Raw genomic sequence first — 23,100 nt, forward strand, 5'->3', positions numbered from 1 at the left:
CTATGGTCCAGTATCTCTCCTCTCCTTTTTACATGAGCCTCTGAGATACCCCTGTGGCTCTCATATTGTTTTCATTCATTCCTTTGCCCCTGTTAATCTGGATTTTGTCCTTGCTGCTTTGTTGACACTGCATTTTAAGAATCATCTATGATCTCCTGGTCATTAAATTTAATGGCTTGTCTCAGTTTTTATTCTCAATGCTTTTCCAAACATGTGACTGTGACCACGATATTTTCTTACTGGGAAGGCCCTTTCCCTTGTTTTTGCCTGACTAAATTCTCTTTATCAAAAAATGTTAGCTTGAATGCCACTTTTTATCCCTTCTTAATTTTTTAAAAACGTCTCTTGTAGCATTGATCATTTCTATTCTGAATTATAAATAACAAATTAACCTTTCTGAGAGATGAAATTGTTTTATTGATTTTGGGATCTCCCACTACACTTAACAGATTGCCTTGCATATAATAATTATTTATTAAATAACTGTTAAATGCATGAAGAAAGTAATAAACACAAGTAAGTTTCATGTCATTTTTAGAACTTTCAAAACTAGAGTTGTAGAATAATGTAATATTTTATATTTATATAATATATTTATATATTATATTTTATATCTGTTATCTAAAATGTAAAAGAGTATTTGAAGAAGACACTTGAAACTGAAGACTTGCTATCACAGGAATAAATAAGCACACCCTGTCATTAAATGTTGTTTTTCTACATTTCCACTTACTCATCACATTTTGTTTAGTTGTTCATAACTGCTCTTTGAGTCATGTGATTGACTGGGTCAGTGGTTCATGGTAAGAAATATGTTTGATGTATTATTCTCAACACGCTTTTGAAATTCTGTCTCTCTTTGCTGTCTGGTCTTACCTCTGGCATTTGATACCCAGTTTCCTCATATGTCTGATTTTGATTCATATGGATTGGGAAAATTATTCTCAGTATAATATGATCTGTTTTTCTTTTGAGTTCATAAGTAATATACATATCAATATGATTTGACTGTTGTTAATGACAATTCAGAGGAATGGGTAATAGTTATGTTCCTTTCATTAAGTTAAGAAATGACTATGAAGAGAGTAATTCCATTATGTGTTTTTTCTCTGGTAAGTAAATAAAAGTAGAGATTTTAAAATTATGTAACAACTCTACTGGTTTTCAATGTTTACAGGTAAAATATTTATGGTTTGAAGTTTATTTCTAATTACATTGCAGTAGAAGCCAAACCATATTTGCAGCAAAGCAGAAAACTTTGAATAAGTACTGCATCATGTATTATGTAATAATTAAGGTCAAATTTATCTGTAGAGGTTCACCTAATTGGAAAGGATGCTCAATCACTATTTTTTCTTTACCAAGTAGTAAATTCCAACTAAACTTTTCCAGGATCAGGGCCACTCAGAAATTTTGAGAAGTCTGATTCTGTATCTAATTTAGTATAGAATGCCAGAAACCAGGCTAGGTGAGTTCAGATCCTGGCTTGTCCACTTACTAGGCATATAACCTTGAGCAGATTATCAGACTACTCAGTGCTTCAGTTTTCTCATCTCTAAAATGGGGTTATCATAGTACCTCTCCCATAAAGTTATGAGGATTAAATGAGATAATTCATGTAAAATGCTTAGAACAGTGTACAGTAAGTGTTAGCTCTGATCAGTCATCAATACTAGAAACAATGATAAATGTGGCACCGATGGGTAGAATACTGATTCTCTTTTTAACATGGCATGGCCAATATACCTTGTGTACTCTGGGGTCTTTTTTCCTTCTCGACCCTAGTTATTCTGAACAAATTTGTTCACCTTAAGGTGTGAGGGACTAAGTGAAGCAAGTTAAATTGCAAAGGGAGTTTGACATGTAAAGTAACAGTATTAGGTTAAAAAGGGAGATGCCAGAAACTCGAAATCTCTTCCTCAGGCGAGGTCCAATTTTTCTTCTTGAAAGTTATGTTTTCTACGAATGCTAGCCCCTTCATTTCTCTTTTAGCAATTTTTTCCCCGTAAGACATTTTATAGTTAGTAGATGAGTGAGGTTGAGCAGAAGGATGTGAGAATTTATTGGTTTAGTTAACAGTGTGTTTTCTAAGTACAGGGGACAGTAGAGGACTTCCAGTCCATTCCATTGATATAGGGGGACTTGCCTGGAATATAAAATGTGAAGCCAAGGATACAACCAAAGATACAAAGGTAAAGCTACTCACTACCTGGGTGAAAGGGGCAGGGAGAAGAAAGGCTGAACAGAGAGGAGGTAGTGGCTTAGGGATGGTGTACAGAGTACAGTGACCTGGGTTTGGGTCAGGATTTTTCCGTTGTCAACTGTGAGACCTAGACAGCATATTTAATCTCCTTGGTCTTTAGTTTTTTCTTACAAAATGGGAGTTGTAATGTGACTTAATTTGCTTTCATTCATTGCCTGTGCATACGCCATAGTGACCAGGTGATTTAATTATAGAAATCAATGCCTTCCTATTACACTTGGAATAATATCTGAGATCCTTACCCAGGCCTGCAAGGACCCATATGATATGGCCCTTGTATACTTTCCTGACCCCTTCTTGTACTACTGTCTCTTTTACTTAGTGAGTTCCAACTACAATGGCCCTCTTTCTGTTCTTCACTGTATGTAAGCTTTTTAGCATATTAAAGTCTTCTACCTAGTTGATCTCACTGCCTAGAAAGATTTTTTCTAGGCCAGGCACAGTGGCTCATGCATGTAATGCCAGCATTTGGGAGGCCCAAGCAGGCAGATCATTTGAGGTCAGGAGTTCGAGACCAGCCTGGCCAACCTGGTGAAACCGTGTCTCTACTAAAAATGCAAAAATTAGCTGGGCATGGTGTTGTGCACCTGTAATCCCAGCTACTTGGGAGGTTGAGTCAGAAGAATTGCTTGAACTTCGTAGGTGGAGGTCAATGAGCTGAGATTGTGCCACTGTACTCCAGCCTGGCCAACAGAGTGAGACTCTGTCTCAAACCAAAGGAAAAATTTCTCCCAGGTTTTAGCATGCCTTCTCCAGGCCTTAAATTAAATATAACATCTTCAAAGAGGCCTCTACTAAACCCATTAGTTTAAAAGAGCACTCTCTGTGATTCTGTTGCATTTTTTTCATAGCATGAATCATTTCTTGGTATTTTTCTGTATGTTTATGTCTGAATGTAGCTTACCCTAGAATGTAAGCTTCATGAGAGTAGGACTATGTCTTTCTCCTTCTCTGCTGTATCCCAGTATCTAGAGCAATTCCTGGCACATAGTAGGTGTGATGTCAGTGTTTTTTTTTTTTGAGACGGAGTCTCACTCTGTTGCTCAGAGTGTAGTGCAATGGCTCTATCTCGGCTCACTGCAACCTCCGCCTCAAGTGATTCTCCTACCTCAGCCTCCCATGTAGCTGGGATTATAGGCACCCACCGCCACACCCAGCTAATTTTTGTATTTTTAGTAGAGATGGGGTTTCATCATGTTGGCCAGGCTATTCTTGAACTCCTGACCTCAAGTGATCCACCTGCCTTGGCCTCCCAAAGTGCTGGGATTACAGGCATGAGCCACTGCACCTGGCTTATGTCAGCGTTTTTTCAATAAAGTATGGAATGAATAAGGTGCTGATTGACACTGAAATAAATATTTGCTCTTTACCCTAAAACTCCTATTCTCTTTATGCTTTCCTATAAGACTGGGAAAGGAAATAGGAAGGTGAGCCCAGAGCATCTTATATTGTCACAAAGTAAGGGAGTACTAAAAACAAAGTGCTAAAACGACGTGTGGTATGTGAAAGGGACACAGGTACCCATGGAGAGAGGTCCCAGTGGCCAAAACTGGAATAATTTGATCAAAAACAAAAAAGTGGTATTGAATTATAACCAAAAAAGTATTTTTTTAAAAAAAACCGCATGACCATGCTGATTTAAATAAATGATTGAATAAATAAATAAAGGGAGACAAATGTGTGCCAAATTCTAAATAATTATGTAGATACTCCACCCTCCAGAAGCAGGACCATCACTTTCTATTTCTTAAGTATAGGCTGCATGTAGTGACATTCTTCCAAAGAATACAGTATGGAAAGGGGGAGGAAAAAAGAATAATCTTACAGCAGAGAAAACTAATAAACACTACCTCAGCCAGGTGATCAAGATTGATTGTTGACACTGTATATCTTTGATATGATATGTTGAAAATGGTGCTTTTCTTTTATGGTCTTTCTTTTAAAACCTCATAACTCCAGTATAATTATGAGTAAAACATCACAAAAATCCCAGTCGAGAAAAATTCTACAAAATACCTGATCAGTTTCATCAAAACTTTCAGTGCATAAAAAATAAGGAATGTATGAGGAACTGTCAGAGCGAAGAGAAGCCAGGATGACTAAATACGGACATAGAATGACTAAATACAATATGGTATCCTGGGTAGGATCTTGGAATAGGAAAAGTATATGAAGTGAAAAGTCAGGAAATCCGAGTGTATGGGTTTTAGTTAATAATAAGTGTCAATATTGGCTCTGTAATTGTTAAGAAGGCACTCCACTAATGTAGGATGGTAATAACAGGGATACTGGATATGGAATAGATGGGAATTCTCTGTACTATCTTGGTTTTTCTATAAATTGAACACTGTTCTGAACTAAAAAGTTTGTTTCAGATAAAATTCAAACAAAATGTTATGAATATTTTTTCACATGATGCTATATTGTTTTGTTGTGTCATTTAAGTGCCTATTCATCTTCTATTGTTATATACAGATGTCATAGCTTATTTAAAACACCCATTCTTGGGCATTTAAATTGGTTCTAGTAGTTTGTACCTACATCTTTGATCATCCCTTTGGTGATAGAGGAAGGACTGTTTTTGCATGGAAACTTTATCTTCTCTTGTTTGGGATTATTTCCGATTTCTTCTCTTATTTTATCTCTGTTTCCCCCTGGGTTAGAACTTTAAATACTTTCTATATGCTAATGAGTCCTGCCTAATTGATTATATCACAGGCATCTCAAATTCAACACATTCAGAGATGGGCTTTTATTTTCTTTCCCCTTCAATTAACTTCTCTCTCTGATTTCCCTTTTTCTGTTAATGCTGTCATAGTTTACCCAGATATTCAGCAGGACTGTGGGAGTTAAGTTTGGTTTCTCCTCTCTGTCACCATTCTATCTGCATCCTCTGCCCATACAGTCTTTCACATGCTCTGCCTGTTAAATGTATCTTAAACCCAGGATTTCCCATGTCCACTGCTACCAACCTTCTCTGAGCTATCTATCATCAAATTATGCCTGGACCTTTATAATATCCTTAACAATCCCCTTTCTGTCTTGCCTCTTTTTAGTTCACTCTTTGAATATAATTACAAATGTCGGGGGATCCCTATGGGTTTTAAATAGAAGAATGACGATACAATTTGTGATTGTTCTGAAATGATCATTCTGCAAGATGTGCAAAGAATGGTTCCTTGCCATTACTACAATGACTGACCTCTGTCTGCCTTTCTCTTTCATTTCATTTCAGTCTCTTTCTCACCATGGTTTAGTTATATTGGTCTTCTTTCAGTTTTGTTCTTTCAACCCGTTTCCTGCCTTTGAGCTTTCACACATGTTACTCTTTGTTTTCCAGTTTTGTCTTCCATCCTCTTTCCCCATGGCAGGTCCTATAATTCTTTATTTAGTTATTTTCTCCACTATTTCAAAGAAGGCAAAACTATATCTTTTTCATTTCCTTATGTATACTCAGTACCTAGCATAAAGCCTTACACATAGCAACACTCAGGAGTTGCTGAATAATTAAACAAGTAGTAATTACCATTTTCATTCATTTGTTAAAAATAGTGTTCAGGATCTGTGTTAAGTGCTATGGAAACATACAAAGGGTTTAAAATAAATAAGTCTTACCTTGAAAGAGCTCCTAATTTAAAAGGAGGGATAGGAGAATATATAAATAATATTGTAGCATGGAGGAAGGCAGTGTTGTTGGAGTAAAGTTCTGTTACTAACCAGCTGTATGTCCTCACATAAGTTTGTTTTTTGTTTTTTTTTTTTTTTTTGAGACAGACTTTTGGTCTTGTTGCCCAGGCTGGAGTGCAATAGCATGATCCATCTCGGCTCACTGCAACCTCCACCTCCTGGGTTCAAGTGATTCTCCTGCCTCAGCCTCCCGAGTAGCTGGAATTACAGGCATGCCCCACCACGCCCGGCTAATTTTTTATATTTTTAGTAGAGACGGAGTTTCTCCATGTTGGGTAGGTTGGTCTCAAACTCCCGACCTCAGGTGATCCACCTGCCTCGGCCTCCCAAAGTGTTGGGATTACAGGCATGAGCCACCGTACCTGGCCAAGTTATTTTTCTTCTATGTTCCTTTATGTGTCCGTTTGGATATTAAGGAGTTTGACTAGACTCTTGTAAGGCTTTGCTTCTCAACTCTGGTGTGCCATTAATACTACACTGGTGAAATTATTTTTTTTCAGGTTTCCATCCCTGAAAAACCTGATTCATTTGTTATGGGGTGGGTTCTAGGAATCCCATAGGTGATTGGGATGCGTGGGTAGGTTAAGGAAGTAGTGACCTAACTCCTTCCAGTTTTGACATCTTATATTCTAGTTGTAGTACAAGGAAGACTGTGAAAGTGCAGCAGAAATCAGATAAATTAAGTGTTGTATTCATTCAGGGACAGGGAATATAATCTCTTGCTTGCTGGCTGGGATTGGGGCTTAATGGAAAAGATGATGTTGAAATGGACTTTGAGGAATAGGTGGAAATGTGGGCAGGTGGATGATTGCATTGTTGGTGTTGAGTTCAACTTAGCTGTAGGCCAGAAGACACACAAGGGAAGCGGGGGGAAATGACCTGTTTTGATGCAATGGACCATGGTTCTAGTCTTGTTTTTCTCATTTTACCTGTCACACTTGGTTGTCCTTTTGAATTTGAAAGATTGTATTATTGCAGCTTGATCCTCATTCGGTGGAAGTGGAGCATGTGGTGACAGACACCATGGGACTGCTTTGGGAAATATTTGGGCATATTCTTCCTCAAGCCTTTTGGGGCTGTGCTCTTTGAGATCCATTTTGACCCCCCGATTGGTTTTCTGGTTAGAAACAAAGAATATCAGGACCCACTCTGTTATCTAAAATAATAGTTTGCTGTCAGAATGATTATTATTAAACCAAAGTTGGCTTTTTTGTTTAGATGAAACCATAAAAAGGCAACATTCTGAGTAAATTACATAGCGTCCACTTGATGAAATAATAAGCCTAAGTTTAGGGAATGAAAGTAATGATCTAATGCAGTATTTAGAATGGGTATACAGTATATAGTTATTAACCAAAAAGTCACATCCTGCATTCTTTTAATTTGTGCAAAATTTGTCATTAATTGCCCAGGAAACCTCTGATTTTTTTCATACATAATCACATCATAGCTATTGACTTTCTCTCCCTTCTCCTGCCTTAAAATACATCCCTGTAAATAGTAGATTACTTTCAGATTGGTAATACCGCCTTTAAACATTGAGTTGCTAAGTTTAGCCATGTTGCTCTCTTTCTTAAAATATAGAATTCTTTTTTCCCCAACTTTGCCTTTGAGTTGTTGCTGACAAATCACATTTTGTGTTTTTTTGTTTGTTTTTTGGTTTTGTTTTTTTTTTGAGACTCTGTTGCTGAGGCTGGAGTGCAGTGGTGTGATCACCGCTCACTGCAGCCTTGACCTCCCCAGGCTCAGGTGATCCTCCCACCTTTTTTTTGTTTGTTTGTTTTGTATTTTTAGTAGAGACAGGATTTTGCTATGTTGCCCAGGCAGGTCTCAAACTCCTGGGCTCAAGCGATCCACCTGCCTCAGCCTCCCAAAGTGCTAGGATTGCAGGCATGAGCCACCACGCCTGGCCCACAGTTTGTTTTTTCATGGCAATTGGCTTAAAATTTTATTTAATCCTTCTGCCCAACGTGAGCTGCTAATTCTGAAATGCTTTTTGTTTTCATTAACTACCACTGTATGGAGGAGGCAATGTATATAGTATTCTACTTGCAAACAGTTTGAGAGATGGGTTTTGATTCTTCATTCAAACTCATTCTAAATGGGGCAGGGTCAGAAACACAGAAGTCAAAAATTGAAAAGAAAGAATAAGATAGTGGGTAAGGAATGGGGCAGCCAAGCTGATATCCAGCTAGGAATCCGGTCCTTCCCTATCCCTGGCAACTATCTTAGATCAATTTAGGATTTATAAGTTGGCCTGTGATCATCCAGCCACCTCACCACCTCGTGCAGCCCTTGATGATGTTGATCTATTGACTTTGAAATTAGAGAAGTAGAAATAACAAGCCTTTTGTGATTGACTACTTGCACAGAATAACCTTTACTAATTTAAATTCTTGGCCTTTGGTAGCAACAGAGCCCCTTAGAGAGTGACATTCACCATGATTTATTTGAATGAAAAAATAAATAAAAAGAATAATAACATAGCTAGATCTGAAAAGAGACCTCAAAATTCAGAAAATGTCTCCAATTTCAGGAAGGGGTGTCATGGGAAAATAACTGCTATTGCATCCCTTGTGTCTTTTTTTTTTTTAAGACAGAGTTTTGCTCTTGTTGCCCAGGCTGGAGTGCAATGGTGTGATCTCAGCTCACTGCAACCTCTGCCTCCTGGGTTCAAGCAATTCTCCTGTCTCAGCCTCCCAAGTAGCTGGGATTACAGACATGTGCCACCATGCCTGGCTAATTTTGTATTTTTAGTAGAGATGGAGTTTCTCCATGTTGGTCAGGCTGGTCTCGAACTCCCAATCTCAGGTGATCCACCTGCCTCGGCCTCCCAAAGTGCTGGGATTACAGGTGTGAGCCACTGCTCCCGGCCCCTCGTGTCTTTTTATCTGCCAGATTGTTAAGAGGAATGATAGAGCCCGAAGTGTACACCAAATTTGCCTTGTAAGCACATTGAAGATTACTTACTATTTTGCAAATTGTGTTTTGTGTTCATGCTGCTTGGGTGGTGGTGCAGGACTGCTTCTGCTTCATCCAGAGCACTTGAAATATTATCTGTTTACATATTTATATATTAGGATTTCATGTATTATTTAGTTGAATACAAGAGTTCTGCTTTTAAAAAAATTTGAAAACCTTTGGTTTAGCTGAAATGCCCAAGACTTTATAGAGAATGTATCAGAAGATCAAAGAAGTAAATTATATACCCACAGTCATGGAACTATTTAGAGGTCGACAGAGAGAAACCATCCAGGTTTCAACTGTCCATGTCTGGACTTCCTATCCAGGGCATTTTTGCTACAAAATGTTGATTTGATTTTCCATTTTGAAAGACACAGAAGTGATCTGTGAAATGGTGATTAGCACTAGGCGGCCCCAGGCAGCCCTGGAATGCTCCATGGTTCAAATGCCCAAGACCAGATGGAAGTCCAGAAGTGGATGACTCAAAGTTTATTAGTTTTGCCACCTGGGCTGTACAGCCAAACCAGCTGCCACAAGGCAGTTCTAATTTTGACAGAGCAGTAAATGAACATAAAAGTGAGTTTAAGTCCCAAGAATAAAGTAAAGGAGAATGGCTGCAGCAGTAAGGAGATTCATCCAGGCTGAGTCGTATTGATATTTCTTGTAGGAAGCACAGCTGCTGTGCTAGGTAGGGGGCAAGAAAAGGCCTGAAAAATCATGCCTTGAGTTGTTCCAGGAGCCAATCTCAATTTGGGGTATGTTTTAATGACTGGCTTGCTAGGTTTTCCAGTTGCATCTGACGATCTAGAAAGGGAAAAGCAAGCTGATGCATGATGATGATGTTGTGTGGCCAGAACCACTTTTTATTCTTTTCTGGAATCCATGGAAAATCGTTTGATCACCTCCTTTCCATAGTTCTGTGGTGGTGGAGCCATACGTATTCATTGGAACATAAGATCCTTGTGGCAGATCACCAGGAATCAATTCATTATCCTCATATTATCGTCATATTGAGTTGAACTATTGTAGATTTGTCAAGATCTGTCCATGAAATACCACAGTAGTCAGAAATTGACTGTAAGATTTTTGATGACCCCTTTAATCTGCAGTTCTCAAAAACTGAATTGAGTATGACAATGAGCACGCGGGACTAGGAACAGATTGGGAGAGGTATAGTCATGTTTCTTTAAATGAGGATGATCCACTAATTAATTTTAAAAAGTCAAATAATCTTGATCTTTTGTGTCAGAATGCTTTGGGCAGAAAGTAACAGAAAACCTGGCTAAACTGACTTAAATATAATGGAGGTTTATTATTACTGCTTTTTTAGGCCATCGGAAATGTAGAGGAATGTGGCTCCTGGCTTTGGTTCATCTACTCAGTGATGACACAGGTTCTTTTTGTGTTATCTTGGTGCAAAATAAAAGGAGACACATGCAGAGGGGAAAAAAAATGTACGAGTTGCTGATGTATATTGCTGTGGGTTTGGTGATAAAGGCTGGACCACAGTTTCATCTGCTTGGTCAACCTCTGCTTTTAGATAATCTTTTTAGGGGTTGAACGTTTATGTATTTGTATTTCTCAGTTGACTGTTATTTAGTCTCATGCAATAATGTAATACCGTTCTTCATTTGTGTGATAAAAGTACAAATGCCTGTATATTTTCTAACTTGATGGACAGTTTTTTTTTTCTTCTACAATGAGATGAAGTGAAATTACTTTCATAATACAACATTCTCTTTATGAGTATAGATAAACTAGCTGTTCTATTTTATTTATTTACTTTTTTTCCTGGTAGGTGGCGTGTTTGTCCCACATAGCTGCAAATTATCTTATTGTTCGAAAGGAAGCAAAACGTTGGGGTACAGCTCATGGCAGTATTGTTCCTTACCAGGTAAGACTACAGCAGTCTAGGGTTGGGCTATTGCAATTTGCAGTTTCATATGATGTGTTTTTGGAAAATGATTTCTTTCTATACACAAATCCTTAAGGTTTTTTTTTTTTTTTGTAATGTATCTGTGTCTGGCTATAACAAGGTTCTGTCGTTCACATTAAGTTCTGTTGTGCATATTTCTTCATCAAAAAGAGATTAGTAACAGGACCCCTAAACAGATCAAAGGAACTCATTGAAAATAAGTGACTTTTGGGCTCAGATGATGGTTTTCTTTTTTTTTTTTTCCCCACCTAAAAGAGGCACTGACTATAGCCATTTTATAAAGCATGATTTGTTAACCATGTCAGTTATAAAACAAATGTTACCTACCCCATCTGACAATAATATTCTCTCAGGATTGAAGTAAAATGAAAATTTGCGTGTGATGGTTCTTCATTTTTGGAACAAAGCAGATGGCTCAGGAGCTGCTGTTCTTTATTAAGTGTCTAAACTTGTCCTTAGGAATTCTTGACTTTGGCTAGTGTAAATGAATATGTGAAGTAACTGTGGTCTTTCAAAAATAAAATTTAAAACAAAACCTAGCTCTTCTTCCAATCCCTAACCTTTGCTTGGTCCAGTTGCACCGTATGTTGTTCTATTTATTAATGTATCTGCATATCTTCTGTACTCTATTGCAAGCTCTTAAGAGTAGAGGTGACTTTTTCTTCATTGTATGTCTTCTCACAATCAATGGAAGCACATGTTAGGTACTGTATACATATCTGTGGAGTGAATGAGTGAATTTTACTGGAGTCATTTCAATGCTAGTGCTCTTGGGAGAAAACAAAAACGTCAGCATTTTTCATTTGCCAGGAAATTAATCAACCCTGCTAATCATCCTTTTAGCTTTAAGACATTATTTCCTTAGGCAAAACTAGTTTTCTTTCAATTTTTTAAAATCAGAATTTGAGGAAAGCAGTGACCCAATATGAACCTAGGATTATTTCCTCTCTGTTTATATTCATGGCCCCTTACTTGAGGCGTTACTATGATTTCACTGTAGAATTGCTTTTCAACACATTGAGTTGATGTTTAGGTGTAATTACAATTGTGGAGGTGTTTTCTCCACTTCTTCCCCTTTGTCTCCACCATTGGTTTTATGACCACCATTAATGACATTTTGCTTCCCCACTTCCTAGCCCTTTGTGACTGACCCTATACTTCTAACCAGACTTGCTTCATTTCACAGAAGTTATTACATTTTTGAATTGGTTAGAGATCACCAGATTTAGTCTTCGTGTTTTTCAGATAAGAAATCTGATACCTAGATTGGGCAGATGGACTCCAACTGTGGTCCCCTGCCTCCTTGTTGAATATTCTTTCAGATACTGCTACCTTTGACGAGAAAAGGTGATTTCAATTCCCTTCATCAACTCTACCCCTATCAAGGGTCTCCATCAAACTTGCTTCTAGGTCAAGGGTCTGATCAGCTAAATTTATACTCATCATTGATAATGGAGGTCTTTCTCAAGGGTATTTTAACAGAGAACAATGTTGGAATCTATGTGAAATCATCTCAAATAATGGAAATCTGGCCTTCAGTCATTTATTTATTTAGAGATGGAATCTTTCTCTGTTGCCTAGGTGGGAGTGCAGTGGCACGATCTCAGCTCACTGCAACCTCCACCTCCCAGGTTCAAGTGATTCTTCTCTCTCAGCCTCCTGAGTAACTGAGACTACCAGCGTGTGCCACCACGCCTGGCTAATTTTTGTATTTTTAGTAGAGACAGGATTTCACCATGTTGGCTAGGCTGGCCTCGAACTCCTGACCTCAAGTGATCCACCTGCCTTGTCCTCCCAAAGTTCTGGGATTACAGGCATGAGCCACCATGCCTGGCCTGGCCTTCAGCCTGTGATGTATGTGAAGAAAGCATTCCTGAGTTGAAAGGTTCTCTAGTGTAATTCCAAATCCTATCACATAGGTAGGTGTTCACTACATTCAAGCATAAAGTTTATAGTTTATTTTTTGCTCATTTAAAAGATGGAGTGTCATTTTAAAAAGCTTTATATAGACCTCAGCTGTCCCTTCTGGGCATGTGCACCTAGAGTTCTGGCACCCCGGGTATGCCCTCAATTATTTCACTATGTGGTGAAAAGAAATTCAGAATCTTGGCTTTTATTTTGGAAAGTAAAAGACACAGGATTTTTTTTTTTTCTCTCTCTCTCTGTGTGTCTGTGTCTGTGTTTGTCTGTTCTTCAATGATAGAAATGTACTTTTCCTGTTGAATTGTGCCATTCACATAAAATGGATAGTATGCTTATTTGATTTTAGTTGATTGCAGCTTTATTATCTGTAAGAAATAAGAAATCTACCAAGGTATTTCCTCAAGAGCCCAGAATTAATTTGTTTCCTCTTCCCAAAAACTAGTTCAGCACTGTGATTAAGGAATAAATGCAAATTTAGCTGAAATGAAACTAGCATACCAAGATGGGTCCTAGATATGCTTAGAGACTCCGGTCTGTTTTCAATTTTAAAAATAGATTGGGGGAATATTTTTGTGGGTGAATGCCAGGATAATTATAATTCAGTTTTCTGTAATAATTACAGCTTTGCATCTAAGTTGAGTTGTCTGACTTTTGGGTTGCCTCTCTATAATGGAAAACTCTGATGGTCACAGGAGTTACTTAAGGTGCCTAGCTCACTCTCTTCCATTCTTGTTGAACCCTATCTGAAAGATTATATACCTCCAATGCATGGAATGTAAATTTCAGAAAAGTAGTGATCCTTGTTTGTGTGTTATTTTATAAGCATGCAGTTCTTAACTTCTCAGATTGATTATCCACTCACGCCCTTTTCTTCCCTATTCTTTGGCTGCCAGCTTTTTTAAGATTAAGTAAGTTATACAAACATAGACAGAGCTGAGATAATCATTTTGCTACTTGTTGAACATATTGGTGGATGCTTTTCTGATAATTCAGTTATTTGTTTATTTAAGAAACTGGTTCTCACTTTGTCGTCCAGGCTGGAGTGCAGTGGTGTGATCATAGCTTACTGCAGCTTTAACCCGCTGGGCTCAGGTGTTCCTAGTAGCTGGGATCCTGAGTAGCGGAGACTACAGACACGAACCTCAGTGTCTGGCAGGTTTCAGATTTTTAAAAAGAAGTATTAGATTTCACTGCTTCTTTTGTTCCCATTTCTAGTGGACCCTGCCACAGAGAAGCACTTAGCTTAAGGGATTAATAGTTACATAATATTTGTTAATTATTTATTTATTTTTTTGAGGTAGAGTCTTGTTCTGTCACCCAGGCTGGAGTGCAGTGGCACGATCTTGGCTTACTGCAACCTCCGCCTCCTAGGTTCAAGCCATTCTCCTGCCTCAGTCTCCTGAGTAGCTGGGATTATAGGCATAAGCCAACAGGCACCGCTAGTTTTTGTATTTTTAGTAGAGATGGGGTTTCTCCATGTTGGCCAGGATAGTCTCCAATGCCTGACCTCAAGTGATACGGCTGCCTCGGCCTCCCAAAGTGCTGGGATTACAGGTATGAGCCTGTAATATTTTTAATGCATAGGTATGTTTCCCAGTCCTTAAACAATTATACTTAAAGACAGTAGGCTTCTAGAGATGGGAGAGGAGGGTGCAGAGAAAGCAGATAGCTGGTCTTCAAAAAGAATATATTTTATTATGTAACATAGTTGTCAGTTGGGCCACTGTCCTTTAGATACCTGCCTAACACAGTAATTCTCTTAATTTCATCGCCTGCATCTATCTAAAACTCTTGCCCAAATTTCTTCAACCTTCTAGGAAACTTCATTTGCATGTCCTCCTTTGCTTGTGACCCACACTGACCTCTACCTGTCTCCAATATCATGGAAGATCCATTCATGAATACACTCACAAGGACGGGCAATACTGAATATAGTGGAAAAAAAAATGGAGTTTTTATTTACCTCTTTTAAAATTAGATTTTAGAGCATACAAGTGCAAGTTTGTTACATGGAAATATTATGTAGTGGTGAAGCCTGGGCTTTTAGTGCAGTCATCACCTAAATAGTGTATGTCATATCTAATAAGTACTTTCTCCTCTCTTACTCCCCTCCCACCTCCCACGTTTTCGAGTCTCCAGTGTCTATTATTCCACTCTCTATGTCCATGGGTACATGTTATTTAGCTGCCACTTATAAGTGAGAACATGTGGTATTTCACTTGCTGTTTCTTTTTTCTTTCTTTTTTTTTTTTTTTGAGGTGGAGTCTCACTCTGTCGCCCAGGCTGGAGTGCAGTGGTGCGATCTCGGCTCACTGCAACCTCTGCCTCCCTGGTTCAAGTGATTCCCCACCTCGGCCTCCTGAGTAGCTGGAATTACAGGCAAACACCACCATGCCTGGCTAATTTTTTTGTATTTTTAGTAGAGACAGGGTTTCGCCATGTTGACCAGGCTGGTCTCGGACTCCTAACCTCAAGTGATCCACCCACTTTGGCCTCCCAAAGTGCTGGGATTATGGGCATGAGCCATCGTGCCCAGCCATTTTTTTTTTGACAGAGTCTTGCTCTATTGCCCAGGCTGGAGTGCAGTGGTGCTATCTCAGCTCACTGCAACCTCTGCCTACTGAGTTCAAGTGATTGTCCTGCCTCAGCCTCCTGAGTAGCTGGGACTATAGACCTGTGCCACCATGCCTGGATAATTTTTGTATTTTTAGTAGAGATGGGGTTTTGCCATGTTAGCCAGGCTGGTGTCGAACGCCTGACCTCAGGTGATCCATCCACCTCAGCCTCCCAAAGTGCTGGGATTCCAGGTGAGAGCCACCACGCCCAGCCTGACTTGTTGTTTCTGAGTTATTTCACGTAAGATCGTGGCCTCCAATTCCATCCATGTTGCTGCAGACAATATGATTTTACTCTTGTTTTATGTCTGAGTAGTATTCCATGGTATAGATATACCACATTTTCTTTATCCAGTCCATTGTTGACAGGCACTTAGGTTTATTCCATCATTTTGTTATTGTGAGTAGTGCTGTGGTAAACATATGAATGCAAGTGTCTTTTTGATATCATAATTTTTTTTCCCTTTGGGCAGGTATCCAGTGGTGGGATTGCTGGATTGAATGGTTGTTCTATTTTTTAGTTCTTTGAGAAATCTCTATACTGTTTTCCATAGAAGTCGTACTAATTTACATTCACACCAGCAGGGTATAAGCACTCTCTTTTCTCCATGTCCTCACCATCTGTTCTTACATTTTAAGAGCAGTATTTTTTTTATAGATGAAATGTACCCAGTCTTACAACAGGAGACCTCACCTTTCTAACGACATCCTTTGATTGTTACCAGGGAGTTTCACTGTCCTGAATAGCATAAGAATCTCCCCATCTTCTGTCTCTCTCTCTCTCTCTCTCTCTCCCCCTTCTCCTTTCTGCCTTCAGAGGTCCCTTGTCTCTCTCTTCTTCTTTTCAAGAGCAATGAATTTCTCTAGTCTTCTATGAGTTTTTATGCTCTCTAGTGCAGGCACAGTCTTTGTGCCCACAGAGCTTTGGGTAGCTACCACTATACTAAGTGCTTAATTATTTAGTTTTGATATACAGTGAATCCCTTCCCAAGGGGCAAGCTGATGTGAGGATCTAATAGAAGCCCACCAGACTGTGTTTCTGACGAGAAACACAGTCCGCCAGCTCATTCCTTCTGCAGCAGGAATTGAAGGAGCTCACAGTTTATTCTGCTCCTGGTAAAACCACAGCTCCTTCAGCTATAGTGTTGCCCTCATGACAGGGTGAATTGCCTGAGAGGCCAGTCTTGAGAATAAGACTATAACCTTTCCTTAAAAAGACTACCAGAGCCAGTCGTGGTGGCTCACACCTGTAATCCCAGCACTACTTATGCATGAGGATTGTTTGAACTCAGGAGTTTGAGACCAGTCTGGGCAACATAGTGAGACCCTGTCTTTCAAATTAAAAAGAAGAAGAAACCAGGTGTGATGGCACAAGTCTGTGGTTCCAGCTACTCTGGAGGCTGAGGTGGGAGGATTGCTTGAGCCTCCCACCTGACTTGGGAAGTTGAGGCTACAGTGAGCTGTGATGGCACCACTGTACTCTAGTCTGAATGACAGAGTGAGACCCTGTCTCAAATAAAATAAAATAAAATAAAATAAAATAAAATAAAATAAAATAAATAAAATAGAGTACTACCAGAATGAGTCCCATCACTCCTTATACCCATTTGCCTCAATTATGACCAGGACTCCAAGCCTTTTGGCCATCTGTTATCAATTTTCCCATATGGCTCTGTTAATCTCTCTTCTTTTGACCCAGTCATTTCTCCTGTCACCAGTCTTGGTGTCTGTAAAATCCATATAGAGGACCCTTGCAACAGTCCACCCTCTCCTTTCTTTAACCTCTCCTCTCTTGTAATGATCCTTTTCTGTTCTCACTTGGCTCCCACTCCCATTCAGTTGGTATTTCTCAAAGTTTAAAGTGCATGTGAATCATTTGGATGTCTTGTTAAGATACAGATTCTGTTTCATGGTGATGTTGATGCTGTTAGTAGGGGCACTCAGTTTCCAGATCTAGAATGTATTATTATCATTATTTTTTTAGAGACAGAGTTTCTCTCTGTTGTCCAGGCTGGAGTAGTGGTGTGATCATAGCTCACTGCAGCCTCAAACTCAAGTGAACCTCCCATCTCAGCCTCCCGAGTAATAGCTGGGACCACAGGCACACACCACCATGCCTAGCTATTTTTAAATTTTTTTTAGAGACAGGGTCTCATAATCTTGCCCAGGCTGGTCTTGAACTCCTGGACTCAAGTGATTCTCCCACCTTGACCTCCCAAAGTGCTGAGATTACAGCTGTGAGCCATTGCTTCCGGTCTTAGACTATTATTATCAATGACTACACCTTTATCTTTATGCTTAACTGGCAAAATCCCAGTGCAGATAGACTTAATAGTTTATCTATTCCTGGCCTGCAGTCAAGTGGTGGATATGGCCAGAAGAAAATATACTACTATGCTGATGATCTCCCTCCCAATGGCCATCTCTCTCAAGTGGCCTCTCAGGCTTACCCAGAAATCCTGCCACCTTCACCTAGGTAATTTATTTTCTCCCCCTCTGAGATAACTACCTCATGTCTTGTCTTCTCTAAGATCTTTCCATCTCTCCTCATCCTTAAAGACTTTGTTTCTTATTCCACTTAAAAGTAATGCAACCAGAAGAGAACTACCTTATCTTTTCTCTACTGTACCTCCCAAACTCTTGCATTTGAACCTATGTATAGATCACTACATTCCTTCCTGTCACAAGAGAGAAAGTGTCCCTTTCCATATTTTGCCTAAGGGCATTGCATCTGCATTTTATGTCCTCTATCACCTGTATTATACTTCATAGGATAAGCAGACGATTTTATATATATATGTGTAAGACATATACATATTTTGTTTTTGAGACAGAGTCTTGCTCTGTTGCCCATGCTGGAGTGCAGTGGCGTGATCTTGGCTCACTTCAACCTCCATCTCCCAGGTTCAAGCAATTCTTGTGCCTCAGCCTCCCAAGTAGCTGGGATTACAGATGTACGCCACCACGTTCGGCTAATTTTTGTATTTTTAATAGAGATGGCGTTTCACCATGTTGGCCGGGCTGGTCTTGAACTCCTGACCTCAGGTGATCCACCTGCCTCAGCCTCCCAAAGTGCTGGGATTACAGGCATGAGCCACCGCACCCAGCCAGATCATAGTTTTTACCTTAAAAAGCCCACCAACCTTTCTTTGATTCCCAAGCAATGTCTTTTTCAAATACTATCCTATTTCTGTATGTGCTACTATACAGGACTCTTCCAAAAAAATTTGGGTGATGTTTGCTGGATGGAAGCCCTCTGCTGTCTATTCTATGATGTGGTCTGTGCTTTGCAGACCAATGGGAGACCCCAGGAGTTCAGGTGGTATGCAATAGCTCGGGGTAGTTGACTTTCTGAGTAGTTCATTAATGAGAATTCTTTTTTTATGCTCTTTCATGAGCCTTTCAATGGGAATTTTCCTTTAAATGGCCTGATAATTCACATGATAATTTCTTCTAAACTTTTCTTCTGAAGTAGCTTCTAACTCAAGAGGTTGAAGGAAACAATTATTTATATGATTAAATAAAATAACATCTTCCTTGTTCCAGTTTGGGCTTATTCAACCAAGGAGTAGAGCAGGAAGCTGTGCTATGTTATTTCTGGTAGGGACATTATACTGTATATTTAATTTGGCAGAAGCAGAGACTCAGACAGGCAGTAAATTCCAAGTTTGAAGATATGCAGTACTTTGCTATCATTCCTTAGAAAAATGTCAAAGTGCTGTTAAATCATGGCATATTAGGTAACATTGGGAATCTTTTTCTTTTTTTTTCCTTAAACCCATGTCAAGGATTTTTTTTAAAAAAGTCAAAATGTAAATGATATATATCTGTCTCTTCTTGTGTGACTTTGTATTTATTTATTTTACCATAGTCACACTAAAGCACTAAAATGTGAAGGTGTAAACAGGCATATGATTCTATCACATGCTTAATATAATTGTTGTATTAGTAATAACAGTAATAATAATCATGCTGGACACGTACTATGTAACTGGGAGATATATGTATACATACATGTATATATGTATTTATAAAATTTTTGCTTATTCTTCTTTTAGTTTGATGAAAAGGAAGCCTAGAGACATTAAGCAGTTATGTTCTAGAATAAATAGGAACCATGGATTTAAGGTTTTAAAACTTGTTTCTGTTTGTGACCAGCCTGGCCAACCTGGTGAAACCCCATCTCTACTAAAAAATACAAAAATTAACTGGGCGTGGTGGTGCGTGCCTGTATTCCCAGCTACTGGGGGGGGCTGAGGCAGGAGAATCGCTTGAAACTGGGAGGTGGTGGTTGGAGTGAGCCAGGATTGCACATTGCACTCCAGCCTGGGCAACAAGAGCAAAACTCTGTCTCAAAACAAAACAAAACAAAACAAACAACAACAAAAAACTGAAACAAACATTTCTTTTCTGACTGTATCCAAACTAAGCTGGATACGTCGTGGATGTGTGTCTTTTTTTTTTTTTTTTTTTTTTGGCAGATTCTAGAATTCTTCTAATCTGTTTCCATTATCTCTTTAACAAATGTCAAGTTTGCTATTATTCTGGTGGGTACCAAACCTAATAGCTGGCCTTGCTTCAGAAGTATTTTTGAATTATGAGCTGTAGGGCAAGTGTAGGTTTCCCCCTACCATGGTTTCAGTCCATTGCTTTCAAATGAATCTTGACAAACCAATTAAAAAATAATTAATTGAGTCCCCTGTGGGGTAGGCAGTGTTTTAGTCCTGAAAGCCTCCAGATGAGGAAGAACTGGCCCTTGATTTCAAGGGACTCAAAGGCAATATAGCAGGCAAATTTGGGAGAACTTGAGCTTTGGGGTCAGACAGACCTGGAGAATTAAAAGAGATCATTGTACTAAGTGTTTCGTGCAGTATCTGACTCTAGTAAGCCCTCAATAAAAGGTGGCTCCTGTTATTATTGGTGTGTTGAACAAATAGTTATAGCTTTTGTGAATAATAGTTTCTATGAAAATATGAAATAGTCTCTATGAAAACTACCCATAGAAGCTTAGGGGCAGAGTAAATAAATAAACAGAGCTGAATTTCTTTCTTAAACTTTATGGGATTTTTAGCTTAATTTCTTTCCATTTTTTAGAGAGGAAAAGAGGGCAACATGCTGTGGTAATTTTGTTTTAAAAAAACTCTTCTTAGAACTTTTTCGGAAATTGTAGCCTTCAGCTCATTATCTAAATATAGCATTATTAAAATTAATAGAGTTTGAGGAGAATCTTGTATGGCAACATCACTCAGTTGTTAAAGGGAGTATAAGGCTTCTAGTTTATTGAATGGTTTAATTAATTGAGATTGGGTATAGATTCATATTTAACAAAAGGAACAATGACAAAAATGATTTTCAGGAGTAATCTCTGAGAAGCCCACAAAATGGGAGCCTACCTTTATAAAAATATGTATACTCACCCTTGTAAGAGCAAAAAATTGTGGAGATTTCTCTTTTGGTTTTAAAAAGTAAAGGAAATAGAATATTTTAAATGCTTGTTTTTATAACCTTAAAATTGCAAAGAATGTTGATAATGCTTACCCATTAAAAAATGCTTGGAGATTTATTGGGAACGAAAGAGTAGGTGATAGCAAATACATTAGATTACATTTCAGAGGCTTCTACAAACTTTTGATTAATTAGCACTGACAAGCTAGAATATTGAAAAGTTGGTATTCTGGTAAATTAAGGCATGGATTGTATGAACCCCCAGCCCCTTTAGTTCTAAAGTTTTTGGCTAGGTAGCTTTTGAATATTTGCCTTAATGCTTGTGTATGCCTTGATCCTTACGGATTTGGGGTTCTTGTTAAAGCAAAACAAAATTTTTGTTTGAAGATCCTGGTTACTTTGGAACCAGTTGGCCAGGAGGTTGCCACAGTCTGAAGAATATAGGTCACTGGGCAGTCCAAGAGCAGATAAAATTAAGGCAGATGTGCCAGCTACTGGCGTAATAGCTGCCATCCTCTGGGCCACTTCTTAGAAAAGATTTGGCAGTCTTTGATTTAAAACAAAATTTCTAAAGTTAACATAAATAAGGTAACATAATGTCCAAGGGTAACTATTGCACAAAGAATAAAAGCACTTAGAACTGTTCAAAGACTATTAATGATTTTTTAAACTCAGAATTCCCTCTAATTGACATATAGTGTTTTAAATGTATTTCGCTAAGAGGTAAAATAGAAGGTGGTGCAAAGAAAGTAAAAGTAATAAATCTCTAGTTCCTTTAGGATCTTTTCAGCTTTTCTTGTATTCTTAATATATGTGCAGAACTAATGTGTTTTTATATTTTCTATGCCTATCATATTTGGCTAAAATTGTCTAAAAGAATCAAAGGCCATTTTGAATATTCAGTCATTAGTCCTAGTAATACTATCTTAATCATTATAATAATTATCAGATGTAACATTTATGAATGATTACTATGTTTTTAAATACCTTACATATATTAAATATTTACAACAGCCCTTACAATAGTTATTGCTATTATCTCCACTTTCAGGTGTGGAAACTGAGGCATAGAGGTTTAGAGAACTGTGCAAGGTCACAAGTCTGTGGTGTAAGTGGGATTCTAACAGAGGCAGGGGGACTCGAGCCCATTGTACTGTATAGGCAGATGATACAATGCTGCATGTTTAGTTTCATTTTCTATCTTCATCCTACTTTTGAGAAATAATTATGTGACCTTTTCTTCTACATAATTTCCCCTTTAGGACTTCCAAGAGCAACTGAAGAGGTATAAACAATTCTGTTGTTTACTTATCATAGGGATCCTTAATTATGCTTAAAAGCAAATTTCCTTCAGGAAATCAGATTGTACATCTTTCGAATAAATCCTTTGGTCGCATATGCTAAAATTGCATTAGGATCATAAGTAAGTGATGGTATAGTGAAGCAACTCTACTTATTAATAGTTCCATCTATTTAATGAGAACAGTACTGTCCTTGAGCAATATAGGAGTTGGGGATCGTTTTAGCTGTTGTGAGACTCATCGTTTCTGGTTTCAAAACTGTATTTCTGTGAGGTTGGTAGGGTGGGGACAGAGCTGGGGTGGGAAGGAATATTTGGGACATGAGGAGGAGTATTCCAGGGCCTAGGTGGAGGATAGCCTGGGTAGAAACCAGTTATACAGTTTTCTAAGTATTCCCACCCCATTTCAACCAGAACAATTCCACCTTCTGGTAGTTTTTTGAAACAGAGGTTCCACTGCTTAAAACTTGTTACTGGTCCTAGATCGATCATCTTGTATTGAAGGACTTTATTGAACTAGAAAGTGGGTTTTGTATGTGTGTGTGTGTGCGTGTGTGTGTGTATGTGTATGTGTTTTGGAGAAAAGAGACTGATTTCCTTCAGTGCTGGAAATCATTGTTGTAGTTCCTAGAACCGTGGACATAAAACCAAAGAACGGGTTCAAATTGACCCAAGATGGAGGCCTTGGTTGGAGGAGTTTGGGTGAGGCCTGGCATAGCTCCTCTTTGAAGGGGCACAGACATTACCTCACAGCTAAGAGTCTAGCCTGGTGGCTCTGTGTGGAGGTCAGGGCTCTTCAGCTCAAATAAATCACACAGGACTAGATTCTGGAAACAGTTGGATTCGGATGTAGTTACATGTCCTGGTTTGTTCCTAGTGGGGTCCAGTGCAAATCTTGTTGAAATTCTGAGTAGCTGTGCTTAGCACCAAAACAGTACCCTGATAGATCTCAGTTCAGGTGCAGACT

At 38.7% G+C, this 23,100-nt stretch overlaps 1 protein-coding gene across 14 annotated transcripts in view; it reads left to right on the forward strand.

Annotated features, from left to right (window-relative positions):
- The window catches only part of LOC105497746 (succinyl-CoA:glutarate-CoA transferase), a 749,568-nt gene that overhangs the window by 182,304 nt on the left and 544,164 nt on the right, over positions 1-23,100 (forward strand). For 13 of the 14 annotated variants that reach the window (XR_011622306.1, XM_011769072.2, XM_071095070.1 and 10 more), the window contains exon 9: positions 10,713-10,808. The exons of the other annotated variant lie outside the window; for it this stretch is intronic. Coding sequence is in view for 12 of the 13 variants with exons in the window: in XM_011769072.2 (XP_011767374.2) it covers positions 10,713-10,808 (96 nt within the window). In the remaining variant the exon portion in view is untranslated. The remainder of the gene's footprint in view (positions 1-10,712; positions 10,809-23,100) is intronic. 14 annotated transcript variants of the gene reach the window in all.

This window comes from Macaca nemestrina, chromosome 4 (assembly GCF_043159975.1).
Source record: "Macaca nemestrina isolate mMacNem1 chromosome 4, mMacNem.hap1, whole genome shotgun sequence".
Lineage (NCBI taxonomy): Eukaryota > Metazoa > Chordata > Mammalia > Primates > Cercopithecidae > Macaca > Macaca nemestrina.